This window comes from Typopeltis vanoorti, chromosome 13 (genome assembly GCF_054136105.1).
Source record: "Typopeltis vanoorti isolate ZY-2024b chromosome 13, IOZ_Tvanoo_1.0, whole genome shotgun sequence".
Taxonomy (NCBI): domain Eukaryota; kingdom Metazoa; phylum Arthropoda; class Arachnida; order Uropygi; family Thelyphonidae; genus Typopeltis; species Typopeltis vanoorti.
In genome coordinates this window covers 58238455-58262210 of record NC_143561.1, presented here as the reverse complement: position 1 = coordinate 58262210, position 23756 = coordinate 58238455, and the positions used below count along the sequence as shown (strand labels likewise).

The 23756-nt window shown below is 36.3% G+C and overlaps 1 protein-coding gene across 1 annotated transcript in view; it reads left to right on the top strand.

The window, feature by feature from the left end:
* Positions 1–9851: 9851 nt before the first annotated feature.
* LOC150100191 (major facilitator superfamily domain-containing protein 6-like) overlaps positions 9852–23756 on the top strand; it is a 57572-nt gene continuing 43667 nt past the window's right edge. The window contains exons 1-2 of the mRNA XM_090403292.1: positions 9852–10000; positions 16933–17034. Coding sequence (XP_090259418.1) covers positions 16944–17034 — 91 coding nt within the window. The 5' untranslated portion in view covers positions 9852–10000; positions 16933–16943. The remainder of the gene's footprint in view (positions 10001–16932; positions 17035–23756) is intronic.

Here is a 23756-nt window from a genome sequence, read left to right as displayed (position 1 = left end):
TGGAGCAGATGGGGATAGATATAGAGTTGGTGAGATGGATAGGAGGGTGGTTGAAGGAGAGATACCAGAGAGTGGTTTATTCAGGAGTGGGGTCTAAAAGACGGCTTGTGACTAGTGGTGTGCTGCAGGGCTCTGTTCTTGGACCACTGCTTTTCAATTTGTTCATCAATGATATAGGAAAGGATTTGAGAGGAAGTGTTCACTTGTTTGCTGATGATGCAAAGTTGGGTAGAGCAATTGTGAGTGCACAGGATGTCAAAATTTTACAGGATAATTTGGATAGTTTGGAGGACTGGGCTAAGAAAAATGGATGTCAATTTAATGTGGCAAAGTGTAAGGTTATGCACTTTGGGGTGAAAACAATAGCAGCAGTATATCGCATTGGTGGTACTGTACTCCAGGAGATTGATGAGGCCAGGGATTTGGGAGTGTTGGTGGATAGGGAATTGAAGTTTAGGGGGCACATTGCAAAAGTGACTAAATCAGCTCATCAAATCACTTGGCTTCTGAAAAATACTTTAACATGCAAAGACAAACAAGTTGTTGTTCCTCTGTATCGAGCCTTGATAAGACCCCATCTGGACTACTGTACCCAGTTATGTGCACCAGGGTTTCTTCGTGATGGGGAGGAAGTGGAGAGGAGCCAGAGACGAGTGACCAAGATGATAGCAGGTCTGTGGAATGAACCTTATGAGAACAGGTTAAAGATTTGTGGGTTGCAGAGATTGGACGATAGGCGAAGGAGGGGTGATATGATTGAGATTCAAATTACTGAAGGGTTTCTATAAGATTGATCCAGAAGATATTTTTGAAAATATGACTGGCGGTGGGAGGACTAGGGGCCATGCATGGAAGCTGGGCAAGAGCGTGGTTGACAAGGGTGTTAGAGCTAGGTTTTTTACTTGGAGAGTGGTGAATGAGTGGAATAAGCTTCCAGAGTCTGTTGTGGGTGCTACGACCGTGAATGAGTTCAAGGCAAGGTATGATAGATACTGTGTCAATGTCGAATAGTTGTTCTTCACATGATGTTAGGGCCTCCCTCGATGAGTCTGTCGACTCCTTGGAGTTGCCCGGAACAATAACAATAATAATAATAATATTTTGCCCTCATAATTTTCTATGGTTCTTAACAGGGAGTGGAGCCATGCTCCTTCTATTTACTTAAGTTGTTGCATTTTCATTTTTTCTCTAATTAGATTTATTTCTTGTTTAACTTCTGGTTTGGTCCGATCCATGTAGTAGAGGCTGGATAGTTTCTTTAGATCTGTCTCTCTTTCTTGGTTTTGCTGGTGTTTTCTTTTAGTGCTAATTTCTATGGCTGCGTTTTTAATTTTTCTTTTGAAGGTTTCCCAGGCTTGACTATTTTTTTGGATTGGATTGACTATTTTTTTCTACGTCGGATATTATATTTTGTACTTCTTTGTTGAATTCTTCATCTTTCGTTAAGTTCTGATTAAATTTATACAGTGGGAAATTTCCGTTGACGAATGTTGTTCTTTTTTCCTTGTGAGGGGGTTGAAATTCTGCTATTACATGTAGTGATCGCCGAAAGTTACAGGAATATGTTCAACACTGCTCGTAGTGAAGCTTCTGTATTGGGACAGGTAAATCCTGCCGATTCTTGAGGCGTTCCCAGGAGCGAAGTGTGTGAACTCCTTTTTTCTTGGATGCAGGAATCTAAAGACATCTGTTAGTCCACAATCTACAAAGGTCTTGATGTGTCCTTTCTGCGGCGTTTGTGACCCTTTAACTGATCAATGGAGGGCTGTTCCACGAAATTCACATCACCTCAATTACGGCTATGTTCTTCTGTTGCAGATTTTCTTTGATTATCTGCCAAAATGTTGTTTTTTCTTCACGTTTTGTTGGGCCGGTATGCATTCATTAAGGTTATTATTTTATTGTCAAGATGTATGTCAACTTCTATGGTTCTGTGCCTAACAGAGACCTCATGGGACGGCAGTTTCATGTGTGGTGACCTTCTGATAAGAATAGCTCCTCCTTCTCTAGAACTACTGCTGGCAGGTTCATTGAGTAGAATGTAGTGCTGGGCGAGTCTTTTTTCTAGTCGTGTTACTGGCTCTGGCGCGTGAATTGTTTCCTACAGCATTACAATGTCTGGCAATTTTTTTATAAATTTCATTGATCAGCAGGTTTTGGCATTCTTTTGTATTTATCCCGTCACAATTTAGGCTCATTAACTTTATTTTGGTTCGGATTTGTTCTGTTACAATTGTTCGGGTTCTATTTCTTTCTTTTTATCATTTTCTGTTTTGCTTCTGGCTCTGGTATATAATAATATTCGGCGTGACTTTAATTTTTGTTCTTCGCTGCGTGTCAGGAGCTACGTTTAGTATTGCTGTTAGCCCACAATCTACAAAGGTCTTGATGTGTCCTTTCTGTGGCGCTTGTGTCGATTTGTTACTTGTTTCCCCTTGGGATTTAGGATTAGGGATTATTTGTGACTCATTTGAGATTTCCTGCTTGTCACCTGTACAATTCTTTCCATTAATTCCTTCCAGTAATATTGTTAATGGCTCAGGGCGACTTCTTGGAATTTCATTTTCTCTGCTTCCCCCCCCCCCTCTTATCGTTTGATATGACATTTCTGGAACAGTGGTTTTGTTGCCTTTTTGTAACGTGAAGTTTTTCTTCTCTTCCCTGTCTGTTGATGAGTTGTTGCTTCCGTTATTATTCTCCTTATTTTCTTCTTTGCCTTTGTTATGCCCATCTGTGTCTTGCACATCCTCTTCTCCGCTTTCCATGTCTGGGGACTCTTCGTTTTGCCTCAATATGGGAGCGTACGTGCTACCCTTGCATTGATCTGCTGCATGACCTATGCGGTTGCACCAGAGGCGTAGCTAGGGAGAGGCGTAGGGGGCGGTCCGCCCCGGGCAGCACTTTGAATCTTTTTGAACTTTTGCAGTTAATTCTAAAATACAGTCTCGAGAATTCATTTCCAAATATTGTAATACTGCTGCGAATTTTCCTCACAATTGCTGTAAGTGTTGCTAGTTGTGAGAGGAGTTTTTCTAAATAAAATTGATTAAGAATTACCTACATACTATGAAATAGACTTCGCCAATATCATCGACGATTTTGCTAACAGAAAAGCAAGAAAAATAACATTTTAGAATGTTGAAATTAAAGTTTTACTTCAAAAATAAACATAGTGTTTTAATTTATTTCCCTATGCGTCGTTTTGACTTTTTGTAGTATATTTGGTGTGTATTGAGAGGGGACGGCAAAAGCTCTAGCTACACCACTGGGTTGCACTTTCACATTTCGGCTCATTGCAGTGTCTGCGTAGATGTCCGATTTTTTTACAGCGGAAGCAGGATGGCAGTCTTCCTGGGACGACGACTATTCCCATAACGTTCTTCACTCGTATAATATATGGGATGTCGTCAATTTTTGCACCTTCGTTTAGTTCTATAGCTTTTTTTTTTTTTTGCTTAGAACATGAGACTAGTCATCATTCTTAATTGTTGATATGTTTTCCAGAAATTCTATTTTTCCGAAACTTTCAAAGTGGAGAGCAACCAAGTGATTTGGTATGTGGGGTAGCATCAAGTGTATTAAAATTTCAAATTTCCTACATGCATTTATATTAATAATTTCACAGGTGCCATTCCTCACTTGGATGTTCCCCATGCTGGCAAATCGTTCTTTAACGCTCAGTTGTTTGAACGACAGTAGAAAAACATAATTGTATTTTAGATGACCTAAATGCCACACATCACTTCCTTTAACTTTGTTTTCGTAAAGCTTTTAATTATGTCCTCCTCGATGTAAGAGACCGCATTTTGCGTCACCTTTAAGAATAACAGTTTTAGACCAGTCTATTTCCAGTGGTAAGCTTAGCGATTTTAATAGCATTGAAATCGCTAACCTTCAGAACGATTTTCTTGTTCACTATCTACTTTAGGTTCAGTACTTTTATTTCTATTCATATCATGAGGTGGTTGAAAAAAAAAAAGAGGTACTTACAGTTCCTGCTTGATTAACCTTCGCATTAGCCTGCGAAGCTAAGGTTGACCTTCGGTCTTCCTCCGCGGCCTGCAGCTTGGGGGTCTGGGTAAGGGTCGCGCGGGTCCCTAACAATAGGGAGCACCAGAAAACACGTCTGCACTCTATGAAAGCTAGAGGCGAACTTAGTATCAGTTTGGGATATGTGCGATATATTGACAAGTCGTCATATCGATATTATCTTTCGAATTAAATAAATTGCGAATTCTGATCTAATGGTTACTCATTGTTTCATACACAGAGAACAACTAGCTTCTAAAGAAGTGAGTCTGGAATTAGACGAAGTAATGATGGTTGCTGTAAATGTTATAAATTTTATAAAAGCAAATGCTCTTAATTCAAAACAGTTTTCTGCTCTTCGTGAAGAAGTCGGGGACGATCATACATCGCTTCTACTTCGTACAGAAACGAGATGGCTGTCGAGAGGGAAAATTCTTGCTCGTTTATTAGGATTAAAAACGGAAGTCGAAATATTTTTAAATGATAAAAAATCCAGCCTGGCCATTTATTTCGATGACAAAAATAATTGGATTGCACAACTTTCATATTTCGCAGATATTTTCTCTCTTCTAAATCAGCTAAATTTATCCTTACAAGGAAACCAGTCTAACATGTATACTATGCTAGATTAAATAGAGGCAATGAAAGTAAAACTGCATAAATGGATTCGAAGAGTACATTCAGGTGTTTTGGAAACTATTTCCGAACTATTCGCAAATTATTTCAGACTACGGTTTTAAATTTGATAAACTACACGTAAATTCTTTCATTATTTGTCATCTCCAGAGATTAATTGTAAAGTTCGATAAATATTTTCCAAATAATGAACTTAATTGTAAAAAACTGTGGATTCAAGATCCATATAATAACTGCGAAAATACAAATTTATCACCAACGGACGATGACACACTACTGGAATTGTCAAAGGATTTAAGTCTGATCTCCGTTTTCAAGAAGAAAAGTTTGGTCCAATTTTGAATGCATATCCGGAGGGAATATCCACACCTGTTTATCATTGCTTTAAAAATTTGTTGACTTTTGTTTCTACATAATTGTGTGAAAAGAGATTTTCCACAATGGTAAATATTAAAACGAAAGAATGAAAATCGACTCCAAATAGACTCCTGCATGCGAATAGCATTGAGTAACACAACTGAAGCAAGAATAGACCAGTTAGTAGAGAGTGGTCAACAACAGCGGTCTCGTTAAAATACATTTCAGTAAAGTTGATTTCTGTTTTCGGATTTTTTGTCATTATAATCAGTAAGTAAAACCACTATTTAAAAAAAAAAAAAAATTATTATTATTATGTTACTACAAACTAGGGAGCCGCTAAAATATTTTAGGATACTTAAGAGGCCGTGACTAATAAAAGGATAAGAACCACTGGATTAACCAACCTCGTGCATGGACTCAACATTAAAAAAAAAAAAAAATCATTTCATTCTTTTTGTAGAAATCTCTATAGAATTTAAATATTTATGCATAAAAATGTACATCGGGATTATTTTAAGTAATTCACAAAAGTTGCGCCTTTTATACTTGTTTTGAAACTTTTAGTTGGGTATTATCCTTCTTTCGAAGGCCTGTTTATACACACGGAGACGCCAGAAGTGTTTTTAAACAATAAAAACAGAATGTCGATAATAAACTAGAAGACAGTAATGAAGAAGAGTGGGGAGGGAGGAAGAGATAAGGGCTTCAAAATGGTTATTTAAGGAGGATGAGGTTCGCATGAAATACAGCTGCCACGCGAACCTAATAACTTCCAAAAACTAGGATGCAATTAGAAGAAATGAAGCAACGTTCTCTTTTGTAACACGGATGCTGATTCAGTAAATTTTCCGTTGCCTTCATCCTGACAATTTCAATGGGAAAAAAAAACCACACGACACCTCGCCTATTATTATTGCAAATCACTGACGACAACCATTTGCATCACATGACATCTTGTTAATTACTTTTTTTTGTTTATTTTATTTATAAAATTTAAAGCTACTTGAAGAAAACACATTTTATGGTAATTACATTCGTAGCCTGGGAAAGTTGGTTTCTTAATCCCTTAAATAAATTTTAAGTTGCGAAGTGGCATTCTTGGCATCTAACATTAAAATAAAAGAACCTTTTACCCATAACATAAATTAACTTCAGTGTTTAGCACATAGAACGCATTATTCACTTCCCCTTTTCAGTCTATTAATCCCTAATTCGTGTAATATCTGCCATTGGTTGTATTAATGCAAAAAACGTTTGCGACTTCTGTAATGCTTTTGACACGTCTTCGGTTCTTTCCTTTCTCTTCGCAATCTAATATTTCTATTTTCTTTGCATAAATAAGTTTTCTCATACCCTTCATTCCTCTGGTGGGCAGACTTTATTTATCCCTAACTTTTGAAATTTGTAGGCACTAGTAAATGGGTTCATTTGCACCTACGATTTGTAGACTTTAAGATGATGAGAGAGAGAGAGAGAGAGAGAGAGAGAGAGCTGCCATATCGTGTTCCTAACCCTAAATGATATTATCCTCTGATATAGAGTAAATTCTACATTTGATTTAGTGACCCCGCCCCGTTCACTCTAAACTCAATTAGAGTTTTAAAATTTGAGTTTTGAAAAAAAAACTGCAAGGGAAAAAAAAAACCTTTTCGCTCGTGACATACTGACCATTAATACAGAAACCAGTTTAAAGAAGGCTCAAATAAAGTTCTGTAGTCGAAAATGAATCGAACCGATAACGGACTTTCTTCTACCAGTCTATCGTCATAGACATTACATGAAGCTTCTGGAGCGCCTAATTTCTTTTCTACCATATATTTGTTTATTTAGATAAACAATGAATCATAAATTATAATAATAAAATTCATATGCATGTTAATTTTAATTTTTTTTGTTCAGTCCATACACGAAAGGCCGAGTAATCAACCTACAGTATGTTAGTACCATGTATGGGCATTAATATGCATTTAAATAACCTTTCAATAACGTTAATGTCATTCCTGCATACCGTCGTGGTATGATAAAAGTTGAGGATAAAAGGGTGCCTGCTACCTGCACCCTTTGGAGGATAAATAACGTTAGATAATTTATTTATTATTTTTTATAAAAATGTTTGCTGAAAATTAGTTAAATAATATACTGTGTGTGTGTGTGTGTGTGTGTGTGTGTGTGTGTGTGTGTGTGTGTGTGTGTGTGTGTGTGTGTGTGTGTGTGTGTGTGTATATATATATATATATATATATTTATTTATTATTTCACTATAAAAATAATTATTTTTATTATATGAATTCCACCCACGAAACCTATCCTACATTGCTGCGTGCTTGAGCTAAAAGTTAAACCAGAAATCCAACTCTAGAAGCCAAATATGAAACTACATAAGCAAAGTGAATATTAAATCCAACATAATTTCAAAGCCGAATGATTGTAAAAACTATGAACGTTTCGTAAGTTGACCCGAGAGCTTACGAGAATATAATCCTCAGCATTCCCTAGCTGCCATACACCCTCTGTTCAAAAAGAAACCGAATTTTTCGAAAATAGAAGAAACTAGTGGCGCCATCTGCTGTATCATTTTTTTGTCGAAAGTGGCAACCTCCTTAGTGTTGTGTCAACTGTTTATGATATTTGTTTCATTAAAAGCCGAGTTATAGTGCCAAGACTGACAGTGCGTTTTGAAAATGAGTTTCAAACAGAGAGCTGCGATTGACTTTTGTGTTAAACTTGGTAAAGGTTTTACCGAAACACATCAAATGCTTCGTAAAGTATACGGTGATGAGTGGTTTAAGCGATTTCAAAGTGGTCGTGAGACGTTTGAGGACGACGAAAAGCCGGGCCGTCCAAAAACTGGACTGAGCGAAGTTAATATCCAAAAAAGTGCGTGATTTCATCAAATAAAACCCAAAATCGTCTGTGAGATTGATTGAAGATGAATTGGGGATTCCAAAATCAACTGTGTACAACATTTTGACCGAGAGTTTGGGCCTTCGTAAATTGAATTCGCGATTTGTTCCCCACAATTTGACCGACGACCAAAAAAATGTTTTGAATTGAACTGCAAGAACCTCATTAAAACCGCTCGTAAGGAATCAAACTTCCTTAAAACGATCGTTACTGGTGACGAAACGTGGTGTTTTGAGTATGAGCCCGAAACAAAGCGCCAGAGTGCTGATTGGAAACACCAAAAGAAGGGCATCCGAAAAAAAAAAGTCGCTTAGAGAAGTCGAAAGTAAAGGCAATGCTGATTTGTTTCTACGATTCCAAGGGCATTATCCACAAAGAATTCGTTCCGCCTGGCCAAACGGTCAATGATGAGTTTTTTCTCGAAGTTTTGAAACGATTGATAGCGATAATTCGTCGCGTGCAGCATGAATCTCGTGACGACCGACCGTTCGTCAAAACACACTGTCACTCTTGGCACTATAACTCGGCTTCTAATGAAACAAATGTCATAAACAGTTGATACAACACTAATGAAGGTTGCTGCTTTCGACAACAAAAAGATACAGCAGATGGCGCCACTAGTTTCTTCTATTTTCGAAAAGTTCGGTTTCTTTTTGGACAGAGGGTGTGGTTTGGACTACTTAAAAAACATGGGCGCTACCCAAGCGTCCATATATTCGCCTTTTATTAGTGAAAGGTTTCACTGGCCTGACAGTTGTTTCGAACTGGTTGGGTCTCTTCAGAGACCACTATATAAGTAAAGGGTCTGCTCCAAAAACTAGGCGATTCCCAGATCACTCTAAACTTAACGAGTGATCCGAAAGATCATTTAACTCAGCAGTGGTTCAACTCATTGACAGGTTCACCCTACCACCGAACAGAACTGCTCATATTCCAGGGAAAAGCACTCCATCAACATGGTCTCGATAGAGGCTGCTCCGGAAAGCACCAATTCCGGATGCTTCAAAAGCTCTCCGAAGGAAATCGAAATGTCCGAGAATTTTTTTTTTTGTAAGCGAACTCTTGATCGGTGCTTAAAAGTAACTTAAGAATGAGTAATTGAACTCTTGGGCAGTCTTTTAAGTATTCCAAGCTAAGGCAACTCGGGGATGCTGAGGATTGTATTCTCGTAAGCTTTCAGGTCAACATACGAAACTTTGATGGTAGCTGCGTGTTAGTGGGTGAAATAAGTAGTAGAGGGAGACGGTGAGATGTTTGTAGCCGACTGGAATAGAGCGCCTCCCGGTATAAGCTCTTGGACTCCTTGGAGGTGTCACATAATAATAATATATTAATGTAGGGTAGCTCCCTCACCAAATGTCTTGCTATTTATTTTTAGATTAATATTTCACATTTCTAACTTGTGAAGACTGTGCGCAACGTCACTCTCCAAAAGTTAGATTGGGCTATTTTTCCATGGGAATAAAATTCTATTCCCCATGAAAAAATAAAGGCGTTTTGAAAATTGATGAGATGAATCTTTCTTTATATGGACTTTTTCAGTTGAAGGTAAGTTAGCTGATCACGTACAAAGGTGGCAGGGTTTTTTCCTTTATGAAACTCTGATTTTTCATCCCGAATGAAAAATGTAAGTAGAAGGAGAATTAATAGTGTAGCCAGTGAATTAAGTGTTGATGTAGCGTAGAGTGCTCTGCCATAATGAATCCTTAGACTTCTTGAGGTGTCAGATAATAATAATAAGTTGGGATATTTTATTTTATGATAACGTGTTAATTCTAACATGTTGATTCCCGCCCTTTTTTTTTTTTTTTTTTTTTTTTGAAATCAGTAAAGAAGCGCGCGCACATCACCCACTTCCGTCACGGAGAAGTAGTGACGTAAATCTAGATCCTTTAACGTGGCCGTTTGATGGACGACAAGTTTGATTTGTGTACAGTAGTAAACATTGAATATATACAATTGTGTATGAAGTATATCATTAAATACTAAAAAAAAACATGTTTAATTGAGCACGAAAAAAACGACAGGAAATGCATTTCCTGTTAATAACGACGCTAGTGGATTTTCTTAGGTACTTTATTTTACTTATTTTATTGTACTTTATTTGGTAGAAGTCGTTCTGTTACGCTTAAATACAATGGTAAGAACTTCACCAAAGAAAGACAAAGCATTTTTTTTTTTTAAATAAATGATTTTGAACTTGCTGAAAACTTATATCATCATTGTTAAGTCACCTAAGTAAATCGTTAAAATAGCCCGCGCGTTGTCTTTCTGGTGAATTCGCAGTCACGAAGAATGCGGGTCAGTTCACAGTTCCCTTGTGGCTGCTAACGGCGGTAGAAAACCAGTTTCCGCTCTGATATTTCACAGCACTTGCTGTCAATAGGTGCAATGAGAATTTCCGTGAATTCTTATTACACCTATTTTTTATTTTTAATTTCGTAATATTTTCTAAAGTATATCTAAAACCGAATAGATCTACTTGTTTATACCATGACTAAGAGCTGAAGTATGTGCCTCAACGTTTAGCTAATGTTTGTAGTAAGTATGCATACTTTAATTAATTAATGTAAGATTTTAATTCTAAGATTTATATAGATTCATATAGCATTTATAAATGTTCCACACGTCATGACAAGATCGCATCCAAGCCTCTAGCAACCAAAGGATGCATGTCGTATCATTTTTAATTTGAACATGTCTACGTCTTAGGTCATGTTTTATTGTCTCTTAAGTTTAATAATGCAAGAGGCCCTGGTAACAGTTTTATTTGACACCTGTATATCTTTATCAATAAGTTAAATACATACATATAGTTGAGTAACTATATGTATATATATTTTGAGTACAGAGAGAGCGTATTTGAAATTTCCGCAATCATCCAACTAGTTGATTAGGTCGCCAGAGATGGCGTTGCGCGTGGCGCTCACCTTTTACATTTACAGTACATCTGCACTTAGTGGCGATCCTCCATTGATGAGTAATTATTAGTTTATATTGTTATATTTGACTTCAATTAGGGAGGCTAAGAAGGGTCTATTTTACAGTGGTGGTGGTGGTGTGAAGCATAAGCACACGTTCATTCTCTTGTCCTATTTTTCATTTATTCCAATGTATTTCATTTAGCTTACATTTAATATTTAAGTGTCCAACTGTACATGGTGGGTTAGAGACATGGGAGAGTAATAATTAGTGGTCACAAGTTTACTGATAAATTATTATTACTTGACCTCCGTTGGTCCGACAAAACAGCTAATCCGACAGGGCTCTGGAAGGATGCACAAAAATCGATGGTACACCTGTCCAATAATTGTTCCACTTTCTTATGTTTAAAATAAAATTATTTCAATGCTGAATTCCAAATATACTTTTACATATATATATATTCTTGCCATAAAAACTTAATAGCACCCTATAAATGCACTGTAGAGCCTCCGTAGCTCAGTTGGTATAGCGAGCCCATTGGGAAGAAAGACCCAGGTTCAAATCTCGTCTATCACTTGCGTAACCTTTATCAGATCTTTTCAATCAAATGGTAAGTTAGCCGGTGTCCTACGGAGGTAGAGTTTTCTCCTGAAAAATCGGATTTTTCGTCCCTAAATACTTGCCCTTAAGGGATGTAGCAGAGGAGTGACATGCCGGCTGCATTAATTCGTCATAAACCCTAAGCTAGGGACTCTACACGTTCTAAGGAACGAATAGGCTGAAGATAAATGCACTGTAATATGGATTCTGAGATTTGAGAAAACCTTACCAAACGCTCTTCAATTCGCCAAAAGACACATACTAAAGTGCAAAATATTGCGATGCTAAATTTTTACTACCTCTTATCGCATCAGAAGGATAACTATTGTAATAGCAATTATTTCTCATAGAACTGTCGCCTTATTTATATATAGTATTTATTCACTTTATATTAAACATATTCTATTTTTGTTAATTCTACTAACAAATGATAACTGATAAAATTATAAGCAAAAATGCTGCATCATTTGCACCAGCACAATGGGAAGGTCGTTAAAGAAATACAAGATGATGTGTCAACAAGCAACGCGTAAGATTCTGCTAGGAAACCACACATTTCCAAACTTTTATCATGTATAGACATTTTTGGAGCAACATTCTTACAGGAAGGTACGTGCTATTCTTACAAATGGTAGAAGCAGCACTGGATTTGGCTGCTTCTACCAAAATTAAAAGAAATTAAATTACATTTTTTCTTTTAAATAAAAGAAATGAAATTAAAAGAAAAGAAATTAAGGTTATATAATTTATATCGGTTGAAATGAGATTAAATAGTAAATCGGAGCAAATCATAATTAATAACAAAAACGAAAGCTGATTAAATAAATAACGGAAGGGAAATATTTTTAATTTTCTTTACATGAAAGCCTTTCTAATTACAAATCATAATTTACATTTACAAATTATAAATTTTCTTGAAATTCGAGAAAAAATATCAACGCAAACAGAATGACACATGGATTATCATTTGGAGGTCCTTTTATGGCTTACCTTCATTATGACATTTATATTACACTGAATGGTGAATTTATTAGGGACATCACCTTCAGCTTTCAGAACAGCTTTGATAAGGAAACAATCCTATCCCAAGTGAAAATAAATTTTTGCCCAACGTGATCATTGATGTTTTTGGATGTGCGTAGGTGATTTTATATAATTTTTCAAAGAAAAATAAATATTTATTTTTACAATAAATTATAATTTTATTTTTTAAAAATAATTTAAAAGAAAAATAAATACATATTTATCTTTAATATAAAGTGAATACACACGCTTTTTTTTTTACCTGACTCCAGTAATAGACAACGAGTTTATTTATTTATTTTATTTCGACTCGTAAAAGACCTCTACCATCGTTCCCGCTTAACGGCGTTCACTCCCTACATACAAAGCCATTAAGCGGGACCGATAATACAGGTTATGCGCTGGCCTTTTAGGAGTCGAAATAAATAATTTAAATAAAAATAAATAAATAAACTCCTTGTCTATTACTAGAATCAGCTATAAAATAAATCGTGTGTATTTTTTTTTTACACTTTATATTAAACATAAATATTTATTTTTCTTTGAAAAATTATCTAAAATCACCTTAGCACATTCATAAACATCCAGATCACTTTGGGTAAAAATTCAAAGCTGTTCTGAAAGCTGAAGTCCCTAATAAATTGACCATTCAGTGTAATATAAATGTCATAATGAAGGCAAGCCATAAATTCAGGTTCTGAATCTCGGAGGTCGGGACCTCCAAATGACAATCTATGTTGCTGTGTTATTCTGTTTGCGTTGACATTTTTTTTATATTTTTTATATAATAACAATGTTGCTCGTGCCTTAAATGGAGAAGATGATTTGTTATTCAAAGCAAAAAAAAAAAAAAAAAAAAAACTTTTTTTACTTTGTAAACAGCGAATATTACGTTAAATAACAAAACAAACTTTTTTGTTGTTTCAGTAAATGTCACTTTCCTGCATTTTGCTTTCATAAATTCTCTTTCTATTCGGGAATCCCCAGGATCGATGCAAAACTTAAAGAAGTAATTGTATAAGGCGAATATATAATAATGATAATAATTATCATTATTATTATAGCAAGTTCTCACACACATAAATCAATGGATAAGGGACCACTGATTTATTCTGCTTTCGTAGCGAATGATCTATTTGCTGTGGCCACAATTTTTTGTCTTAATCCTTCTAATACTTTGGTTATCGATTTTGTTTCAAGGTTGTATATCGCTTTTCTAAACTGCTCTTGATCTTTTCCTGTTTAAGTTTTCCTTCTTTTCAATTCTTTAACATGTTCATTGCCAAACACGCGATGCGAGTTCTCACCAAACGGCCGATCACGCGTTATCGCGTTGACGTCGCTAACTAAATAAAAAATTTAAAAAAAATTTGGCCACCACACGCAATTCCAATTTTCAGCTTGGCAATGAAAGTGTTAAATTACTAACATCCGCCTGAAGTTTGTTTATTTTTTATTCTAAACTTGATTTCCATTTTGGGGTAAAAGCAAATCAGCCTTTTTTCATCTGTTTTGTATAACCAAGTTTTGTAACTACAACTGAAGTACTGTACATCAGCTAATTTGTTTTTCCAACTGTTTTGGTAAGCACTGTTTTTATTACCAAGTTGATATCGTTCAAGACTGCAGCTGGATCTCGTTTTCGGCATGGTTTCAATGTTGGCAGTCGCTGTCTTTTTCTGGTGCTCTGCGTTTGTTCTACAATCATACTTTATAGCATTGGAGTGAACCTGCTGTTTATTATTCGGATTATCTGTACTCAAGAAAGTTACAGACCTGTTTCTTCCATGGGGAATGCTATTTTGGTTTTCAGTTTTTATACTGTTTTTCTAGAGTTTTTGAAATTACAAGTAAATTGGTAATGGTCTGTAATTTTCTGTCATTTTTTTTTACCCTGTTTGTAGAGAGGTGTTACTAGCGCTGTTTGTAATTTGCTGGGGATAATATCCTCATCGAGTATTGCATTGATCAGTTTCAAAAGTACTGGATGTAGTTGGTTAAATTGTATCATAAGGTCTGTCAGCTTGATGTTATTTATTCCTAGTTTTAGGCTTTAGTTGGGAAAGGGCATCTTTCAGTTCAGGATTGGAGACCGATGGAGAGAATATAGTTTGCTGCCGCCTGTGGTGGGTTGGTGTTGTTTTGGACGTAATTAGAGTAATATCTTTCTTGAGTAATATAGTTGTTTGCAAAGGTTTGGTTAAAGGATTCTGGTAGGCGTTGTGGTTCTGTCTGGGTTCGATTCTCGTCGTGACGAGGGGAATCCTTATATGGGCTTTTTTTCAGTTGAAGGTGAGTTAGCCGATCTCATACGGAGGTAGCAGGGTATTTTTCTCCCGGAAACTCGGGTTTTTTCATCCTGTATACAGACAAATCTGCCTTCAGAACACGCTCATTTACAGACAAAAATTACTGGTGTTGCTGATGAAGGGCGGTAGATGGCGTTGATAGTAGTAATGTCTTAGTAGGAGAATTAAGTAGTAGTGGAGAGAATGAGGTGTATTTTGCGAAGTCCCACGATGAGTCCTTGGATTCCCTTGAGGTGTCACGTAATAATAGTAATAATAATAGTGCCTTGACCGAAATTTTTTGGCAATGAAGTCTTGCGGGGATATTACGTTTTCTGTTAAGCAATTCGTTAAGTGTCGGACGGGTTTCTTTCATATTACTAATGTCTGCAGATTTTTTTTTCTTTTTCGGCGCGTATTTTGGCTATTAGTTGATTTCTTTTCTGTTTATATAGTTTGTATTTGGATGTCATTAGGTTTTTTTTTTTTTAATCTGTATATAATCTACCAGTATTATAATATACTCTGTATAATAATAATAAACTTTGTCATTGTCAAAATGATTACTAAAATTATGAACTATTGATGATTACTGAAAATGTTAAAAGCGTTAAATGGTATACGAGCACATCCTTCAATGAGCTTGATTTCTTTCAGCTTCGTAATTTTTGTTTGGTGTGTGGTTTTGCTTGACGAAGCAGCTGAAGCCCTTCCTACCAACTAGTCACAAATCATGATAAATTACGTTCACGCTAAGATGACTACAATCATTTCAAGCACATTTTTGCCAAATGTATTCGTATTCTGTGAACAAATCATAGTAGCGTTTCAAATGTTTTTCTTGTTCCACTCGTTAATTCCAGAAGAGAAGGTAAGAAAGTGAATGTTTTATTTGTTGTTGCTGTTCTTAGTATATTTTTGCTGTATGCTTAAGCGAAACCTACCTACAGTATCTGAGATTTCTCTAACATGAATAAATGTGTTCCCTTGATATCTGAATAGCTTAAAAAATATGTATCAAGAAAGAAAATTATTTTAGATGCATAAAACTTGTGTCGAACATTCGAGAAGTGTGTGTAAAGACTCAAAATTTCGTTATAAGTAGTAAGTTGGCTTTTAACAAAAGCGACGAAACTTGCTGAGGTGGTATGGTATTTGAGATAAATAAACTGATGCTATCTATCGAAACAAATTCCCCAAACCTTTGTGAGAAGGTCACGTGCCTCAAAGGCATGTAAATATCGCAAATTATTATTATTATTATAACACAGGAGATCTATGGTTGTTGACACTTGGTTTTCGAGAACGCATTTTATATCTCAAAAAATTCCTGTATACGATGTCAATATGCACATCATCACAAGAAATAGATTATCTGCTCGAATCCAGCAGTGTTTAATGCAATGCTTGAAAATACAATGTTTTAATCAAAGAAAGTTGACTGTATTCTATACTATCAGTATTTTGATTTTCTTTCTTTGATGGAGGTCCGAGCACAACTTCGAAATTTATATTTAGATCCCGATCCTTGCTTGATTACTCAGTTAACTTGGTTAATCATTTCGTTCTGGTATAGGGGATATACCAGAACGAAATGATTATGTACAGTTAACATTTTCATATAAAACAGTAATGCTATATAAATACATAAATCTGGGTAGGGAACGCTCGCTAAGAATTTCTGATATTTAGTTATCGTAACAATATCACATAATTAACGAAAAACGGGAATAAACGTTGACATTCCACTGATAAGTAAATTAAAGTCATTTAAGTTTTGAACTGTAATTTTGCAAACATGATGTACACTTCACCTCTTGGATTAATGTCCCTAAATTTTTAAAAAATATGTGGCTGTCGGCCATTCGTTCACGATTCAACTGCAATACCATGTAGCTTTTCTTCTTCTTCCTGAAGTTAGTCTTTCTTCATCTGTTCTTTGGTAACAGATGAAGAAAGAATTGGTAAGTATTTTCTAGATTTACTAGACTTTTAGTAGATTTAAGTATTTACTATAATGAATTATAAAAATGTTCTTATATAAATCTAAAACAAAAACATTCGAAATGGTACTAACGTTTTATTTTAGGTAAATTGTCAAACTTATGTGTAGATCATGTTCTTTTAATTTACAGACATCTATAGTTTATTATTTTTGTTTCAACAGAATTATAAACTATGAGTCATAAGCGACAACAGATGAAGAAAAGATTTGCAATTGACAAGTCACTTCTCCCTATTAAATGGCATTTTTTCTTAATGTTTGCAGGTTAGTGTATTTTTAAATTATATTAATCGATTTACTTAGCAGATTATCAGCATTTAGCATAAGTGCTTCAAATTAGTTGTATCTTTAAGAACTGGTACTTCTAGAACTGTGCTTACTGCTTTCTTAATTAAAACGAAACAAAACAAAATCTGCTAATGCCTTTTATTCCAGTATAGAGAGTAGGTGAGGCTGTTTTAGCCCTATCTAACTTTTGGAGACTGAGTGGGCAGTTCAATCTCCACTGGTACCCAATCCGATAAGATATAGCTGGCCCAATGCTATCACTAATTAAGTGGCATGCGGTGAAGAGACGGCTCAACAAGTGCAGCCATCTCGTGGTCCCTAATCCTAACACAATATAGATGAACCGTGATCGATGTTAACCGATCACAGTTAACTGTTCATGTTTTTACATGCTTAGAGAAAAGAATATGAATGGCAGTGGCCAGTTCGGTGGAGCAACACTCTTGAAAATTCCTATGCAGGAAGTGATTGGATCATATGTGTAAGAAAATTCATCTCAGCGAATTGCCTCTCTTCTGGATAGCATCAAGCATTGTAAGGTAGATTTTATGCCACTCCAAATCTGGGAAGAAAGTTTAAGGTTGGGCAGAACCGGAATTTATATATTTAAGTTTATTATTATTATTATTATTATACAGGTATCTCCATGGAGTCAGAAGGCTCATCGTGGGAGATCCATTTATTCACACAATACCTATTATTATACTTCTACTTAAACTCATTCACTGATAAGGCACCCATGACCACCTCTGACAATCCATTCCATCCATTCACCACCCTCCAAGCAAAAAATCTAGTCCTAACACCCTTGCTAACCACACTCTTACAACTTCCACTGGTGACCCTTTGTTCTCTCCCTGCTTGTCATGTACCGTAGAAAAGTCTTCAGTGTCAATCCTATAAAACCCCTTTAATAACTTCTCTTTTTCGTCTATTAGCTAGTTTTTGAAATCTACAGATCACCAATCTGTTCTCGTATGGAACATTCCACGCACCTGCCACAATCTTTGTCACTCGCCTCTGGATCCTCTTCACAACGGAATCCACTAGTCTAGATCTATGTGCAGCAGCCTTATATAGGGAATAATAACCTCTATCCCTGCTTGTTAGCGTGTTCTTCAACAAACGTAATCGGATGTGCTGTTTTGGTTACCTTCACAATATGCCCTCTAAACTTCAACTCCCTTTCCACAATTATGCCCGAGTCCCTGGCCTCATCACTTTCCTGCAGGAAAAGAGAGAGCGAGAGAGAGGTTATTATTCCCCTATATAAGGCTTTAATAAGGCCACTTATGAACTACTGCACATAGATATCGACTAGCGGATTCCGTGGTAACGAAGAAGTTGTGAAGTTGTGTACTACAACAATATGTAGCACACAGCTTCTGATATCTTCTTAAAATGCATCACCTTACACTTGACCACATTAAACTGGCAGGCATTTACCTTTGCTGTTAGTCTGTTTTAAGTCTTCCTGCAGGATCCTTCATCATCTTCATTTACCACTGCTCTTCCCAGTTTAGCATCGTCAGCAAACAACACTGAATACTTCCTGTCAAATCATTTCCTATATAATTGATATACAAATTAAATAACAGAGGACCAAGTACTGAGTTCTGTGGTACCCCACTGGTCACTTGCCTTCTCCTGTACTCAGCTCCTCCATAAATCACACTTTGATATCTGTCCATCAGCCCTCTAATTCAAATAACTATATTTATATCCATCCCCATTTGTTCCAATTTATGCAATAGAGTTCTATGAGGAATCTTGTAAAATACTTTTGGAAAGTCTAGCAATAAGTATCCATTTCCGTTATCCAACTTCATTGTCACTTTATTATAAAAAGTGAACAAATTCCTAAGGCAGGACCTATCTTTCACAAGTTGTCCTTTATAAAGTATCCTATTCCTATCCATGCAGTCCCGAATTCTGTCTTTCTCCAATACCTTAACCACTACTCCTCAGATGATTGAAGATCTTCATTGGCCTATAATTTTCTAATTAGCTATTAGGGGTTGTATAATTTGAAATGGTCTGTCTAATAGAAAACAACTACACGTGTTTGTTTGTTTTTTTCTTTTTTTTTTTTTTCTTTCTTGAAGGCTGTAGCTATCGGTGTTTTGTGCCAGGAAATACTAGGTGTAAGTCGGTCGAGGAAGAAAAATCTGATACCAACTGAAGATCTGAATATTATTGAAAGTAAATGGTTCGCTTAACATGAGGTCTTTCTTATGAGAAACAAGTTAGCATTGTGTTTTGAAGGCATTGAATTTCACTAATCACTTTCATCCCACCTGACGAGGTTATTGAAGATCTTGAATCATTTAAGAATTACATGATTTGTTGATTGAAGAAAAGAAATGGAAACGTGGGCAAAATTAAGAATGCAATTTGTGGTTATAGATAAGTGGTTAATCTGTTGGGACAAAGTGTGGTGGGAAGCACAGAGCCATAGACTATGCCCAACACGAGAGCAGGTTTTTGGATCAGGTTAGCAGAATCAGTAATCAGACCATGGGGGGAAAACATCTAAATCACTGATGTCATTTCATTTGATACCGTTGAACTTTTGCAGCAAAAGGCTGATATTGAATCTGTGAAGGTCAATCTGTTGAATAGGAAACGGATAGTAGTTACCAAGAGGAGAGCTGTTATCTTCAGTGTATTCGAAGAGAGACAGGGGGAGGAAAAGGTCCAAGTAGAGTGGAAGAATGATGAAAATTATTCAGCATCCTTGTTAAAAGTTGGACAATTTGTGTTAATGATTACCATCCGCAAATATATCAGCTTCTCTTTCAACCTGCATTGCGAAGTTATGTGATGATGAACACCCAAGTCTCCAAGGAAGATGATCTCACTGTTTAGGTAATTAGACTGTAGAAAATCAACATTCAAGATAATCAAATAGATCGGAGTGGTTATTAGAATTAGCTTCTTACTACTTTATGCATATTAATGAATTTAGTGCATTCAAAAGTGAATTATTTTAAAATAAGTAGCAAAAATTCATGAAACTTTTCGAGCTAGTCATAATGAAAAACGATATTTAAAACACTATTTCAAATGTAGACTGTTACCTTCTGTGTAGCGGTTATGAATCATATGATACTCTCCAGCACTGATGCTGATGGCATCCGATTGCTGCTGAAAAGTTGAGGGCCTAGCAATGGACTGGGCTCTCACAGTCAGTTGCAAATTGTTTCATGGAAACTTTAAAAAACGCTAAGCTCTTTTCGACTAACGCCTCTGGCGGCGTTAAGTGGATGACGTGTGTGATACTTGCTGTACAGCCGTGATACGTTAGAACGCTTTCACGAACTTAAATTACCAAAACCGAAGAGTAAAATTTACCTCAGAAATTGAAAACTCCCTGCCCAGATAGTTATATCTCTTATACTATTTACAGAAAACTCTCACGTACTAACAGATATCTGAACAATAATTCTTATCACCATATTGCACAAATGTAATAATAAATAAATCAGCTAAAGCCTTTTATTTCACTAAAACACTTCTAAGCTGAAAAAAACTTATAAGGGTGTCTTCAAGGATAAATATTGCTTAAATCTGATCCTGATACATTCTAGCTATCTATCATCGTGCGGTAACACAATTTCTTGATGCTAAAAGAACATCACCAAGTTTTCCAGGACATCTCAAAATTATTAGCTTAGATTTGACAACTGACTTTTGGATTTCAGGATGATCATGGTGCAGTTATGAATATCTAAGAAACTAAATAAAGTGCAATTCACCTGTTTAGAATGTAAAATATGACAATTGTTACATTCGACATTGGTTAAGGTAGTTCACAATTTGCAACAACAATGAACGATACATATACGAGTACTGTTTGTTGAGTTTTAGCTGATCATCCTTCAATGTAGCAACACTGCACTAGATTATAGGCAAAACTCTCTATCTCTAATGATGGCTTGATGCTTCTTTGAAGATAGAAACAATCAACTCTCACCTACTGCTGGCACTGGAAATTTCTCATATAAGTGAAAATCGCAAAAACTCATGCTATGGATTTTTCAGTATTCATGGTGGGACACAAGTCCCCATTAAATATTTTAATATCTGCATTACTGGCAATTTAGACCACACGGACTGATTATTTACTTTTTAGTTGCACCCCACCAGGTTGGCAACTCAGAAACTGATCACTTTCAATAAAAGATTAACATTGTATCTGGAAATACGAAATAAAAATTCTAGCTCTTTTCTTCTTCCCTGTCTCAATATGGCCAAATATTAGCATATTTTAATGTTCATCCCATGCACAGAAGGTTGTAAACCTCTCGCATATATAGAACCAGGCATATTAATGTGGAAAACCATACATCTGACGATTATAATTTATTAACTAAATGTATTTAGCACGACTATCTACATCGCAGTTCCAGTTCCAATATTTTTCTGAAGGTTTCAAAATGACAAGTCTCCCAGATTTTTGAAAATGTAAAGCACTAGGCATGTGTAGCTCAGTAGAAATGGCACTTGCATCCTCCGTGCTGGTCGTCAGAAAAAAATACTTCAGTTATAGTGTAGTCTATCTAGAGGAACTGTTTCTAAGCTTTTCTTCGAATAGCTCCAAAGTTAGTTAATTTCTGGCATGAGCAAGCATGTTTTTTCTCTCAGAAACTCGGCTTTTTCGACCATAAACTCAAGATACTTGACCATACAATACACACTATTTCAGACAATGAGATATTGTGTTAGGGTTAAGAACCATGAGATGGCGACACATCTGAGTCGTTTCTTCATCGGATGCCACTTATAATCAATGATAGTCTTGGGCTTAGCTATCTTTGATTGGCTACCGGTAGAGACTGAATTGTCCACTCAGTCTCCAAAAGTCAGATAGGCTAAAATGACCTCACCAACTCCCTATAGGTGAATAAAAGGCATTAACTGATTTTATATTTATTTAGCTAATTAGATTAGTGAGATAATATTTTGCCTTGGGCGTAGCTCAGTGGATGTGGCGTTTGCACACCACAGCGCTTGACCGCACGAAAGTAGACTTTGTTTCGAATCTAGTCATCGACTAGAGGAAACTTTTCTAAGCTTTTTTCAACTGTTCCCGAGTTAGTGGATCTCTGGCACGGGCAAGCGGTTTTTTCTCCCGGAAACTCGGGTTTTTCGTCCAGTAAACTCAAGAAAATCGACAGTAGAACCCACATTATTTCAGACATTAAATATGTGTTAGGGTTAGGGAACACGAGATGGCGGCACCTGAAGAGCCGTCTCTCTCTCTCTTCACTGCGTGCCACTTAATTAGTGATAGCCTTGGGCCACTTTTTCTGATTGGCTGCCAGTGGAGATTGAACTGCCCACTTAGTCTGCAAAAGTTAGGGCTAAACGGCCTCGCCTACTCCCTATATATGGGAATAAAAAGTATTAGCTGATTTTTATTATTATTATTAAGTAGGAGACTCACTATAAACAGCGACCCTACTTAAGTGGGACAAGCTGCAGAAGAAGAAGATTATTATTATTAAGTGACAACTCCAAGGACACATCGTCAGAAGACATATTTGTAAAAAGAAATATTAAGCACGTGCATCATACACAGTCTGATTGCAAAAGGAGTGCCAGTTAGGATTGTAGGAGCACAAGTTTGAAAATGTTGTAGTGAAATAGCAGATTCCAGAAACAGTCTGATTTGAATCCGCTCCCGTATAAAATGAGGTTTTTTCATTGGATCTGATAATCTATGTCTATTGCATGGTCTATCACTCCGAAATAACGGCTCTAGTACAGACGATTGGCATAGTTTCTGTGTTGTTTTAGACCGATATTAGCAGTTCCAACTTGACTGAAGTAAGTTTAAGGGAGCAATGGACACAGTAGACCAAGGATGATTGAAAGGATCTTTTAGTGATTGCTTAAGGGTATGGCCTGAAGATTTGTATGTTATACTTTTTAAGAATGTGTACATTTTTAAAAATCTAGTTAGGAAAATAAAGCCTCAGTTATTTCAAGAACATGTAATTAACCAATAGGCGTTTCAGCTCAAGAAAGCTCTCAAAGCTGGCAATGCACTCAGTCTCTGCCATAACTATGTCATCTCTAAAAGAAACCTCAGAACTCATTCATACTCTTTATGTCCCTCTGCAGACATGTCAGCCTAATTCACTTTTACCATGAACTTAGATAGGAAAAAACCTACAAGCAGATTGAAGCCAGGCACACAGCTATGCTTTTCCAATGTTTCCCCCATCAACTTTTCCAATGCCAATCTTCACATATATAGGACCATTTTGAAAACTCTGCCGTTCTCAAATGCATATGGCTATGCTATGTTCACAATGTGTTCTCCATTTGGCGACAAGATAAGAATATATATCTAAACTTAAGTGTGATAGATGAGGAATATACATTTCATTGTATATCCATCTCTCTCTCTCAGCAATATGATGATATCAAAACCTCAGTAAACATAGTGAGAACATCGGTAGCTTGGACCATACCAGCCCCCATCAGTGAAACCAGTCGCATTCGGGACACTGTTTTAGCCAAGGGGTTACCTGTTCACAAAATCCACAGAGATTCCTGCCTATTCTCCACACCCCACCACAAAAAAAAACCTTTTACACAAGAAATTGCCATCCCCATGTCTGGCATCTGAGGAAAAAAATTGTACATTCTTTTGAAACAACATACAGATCTCCATGCCATATTATAGT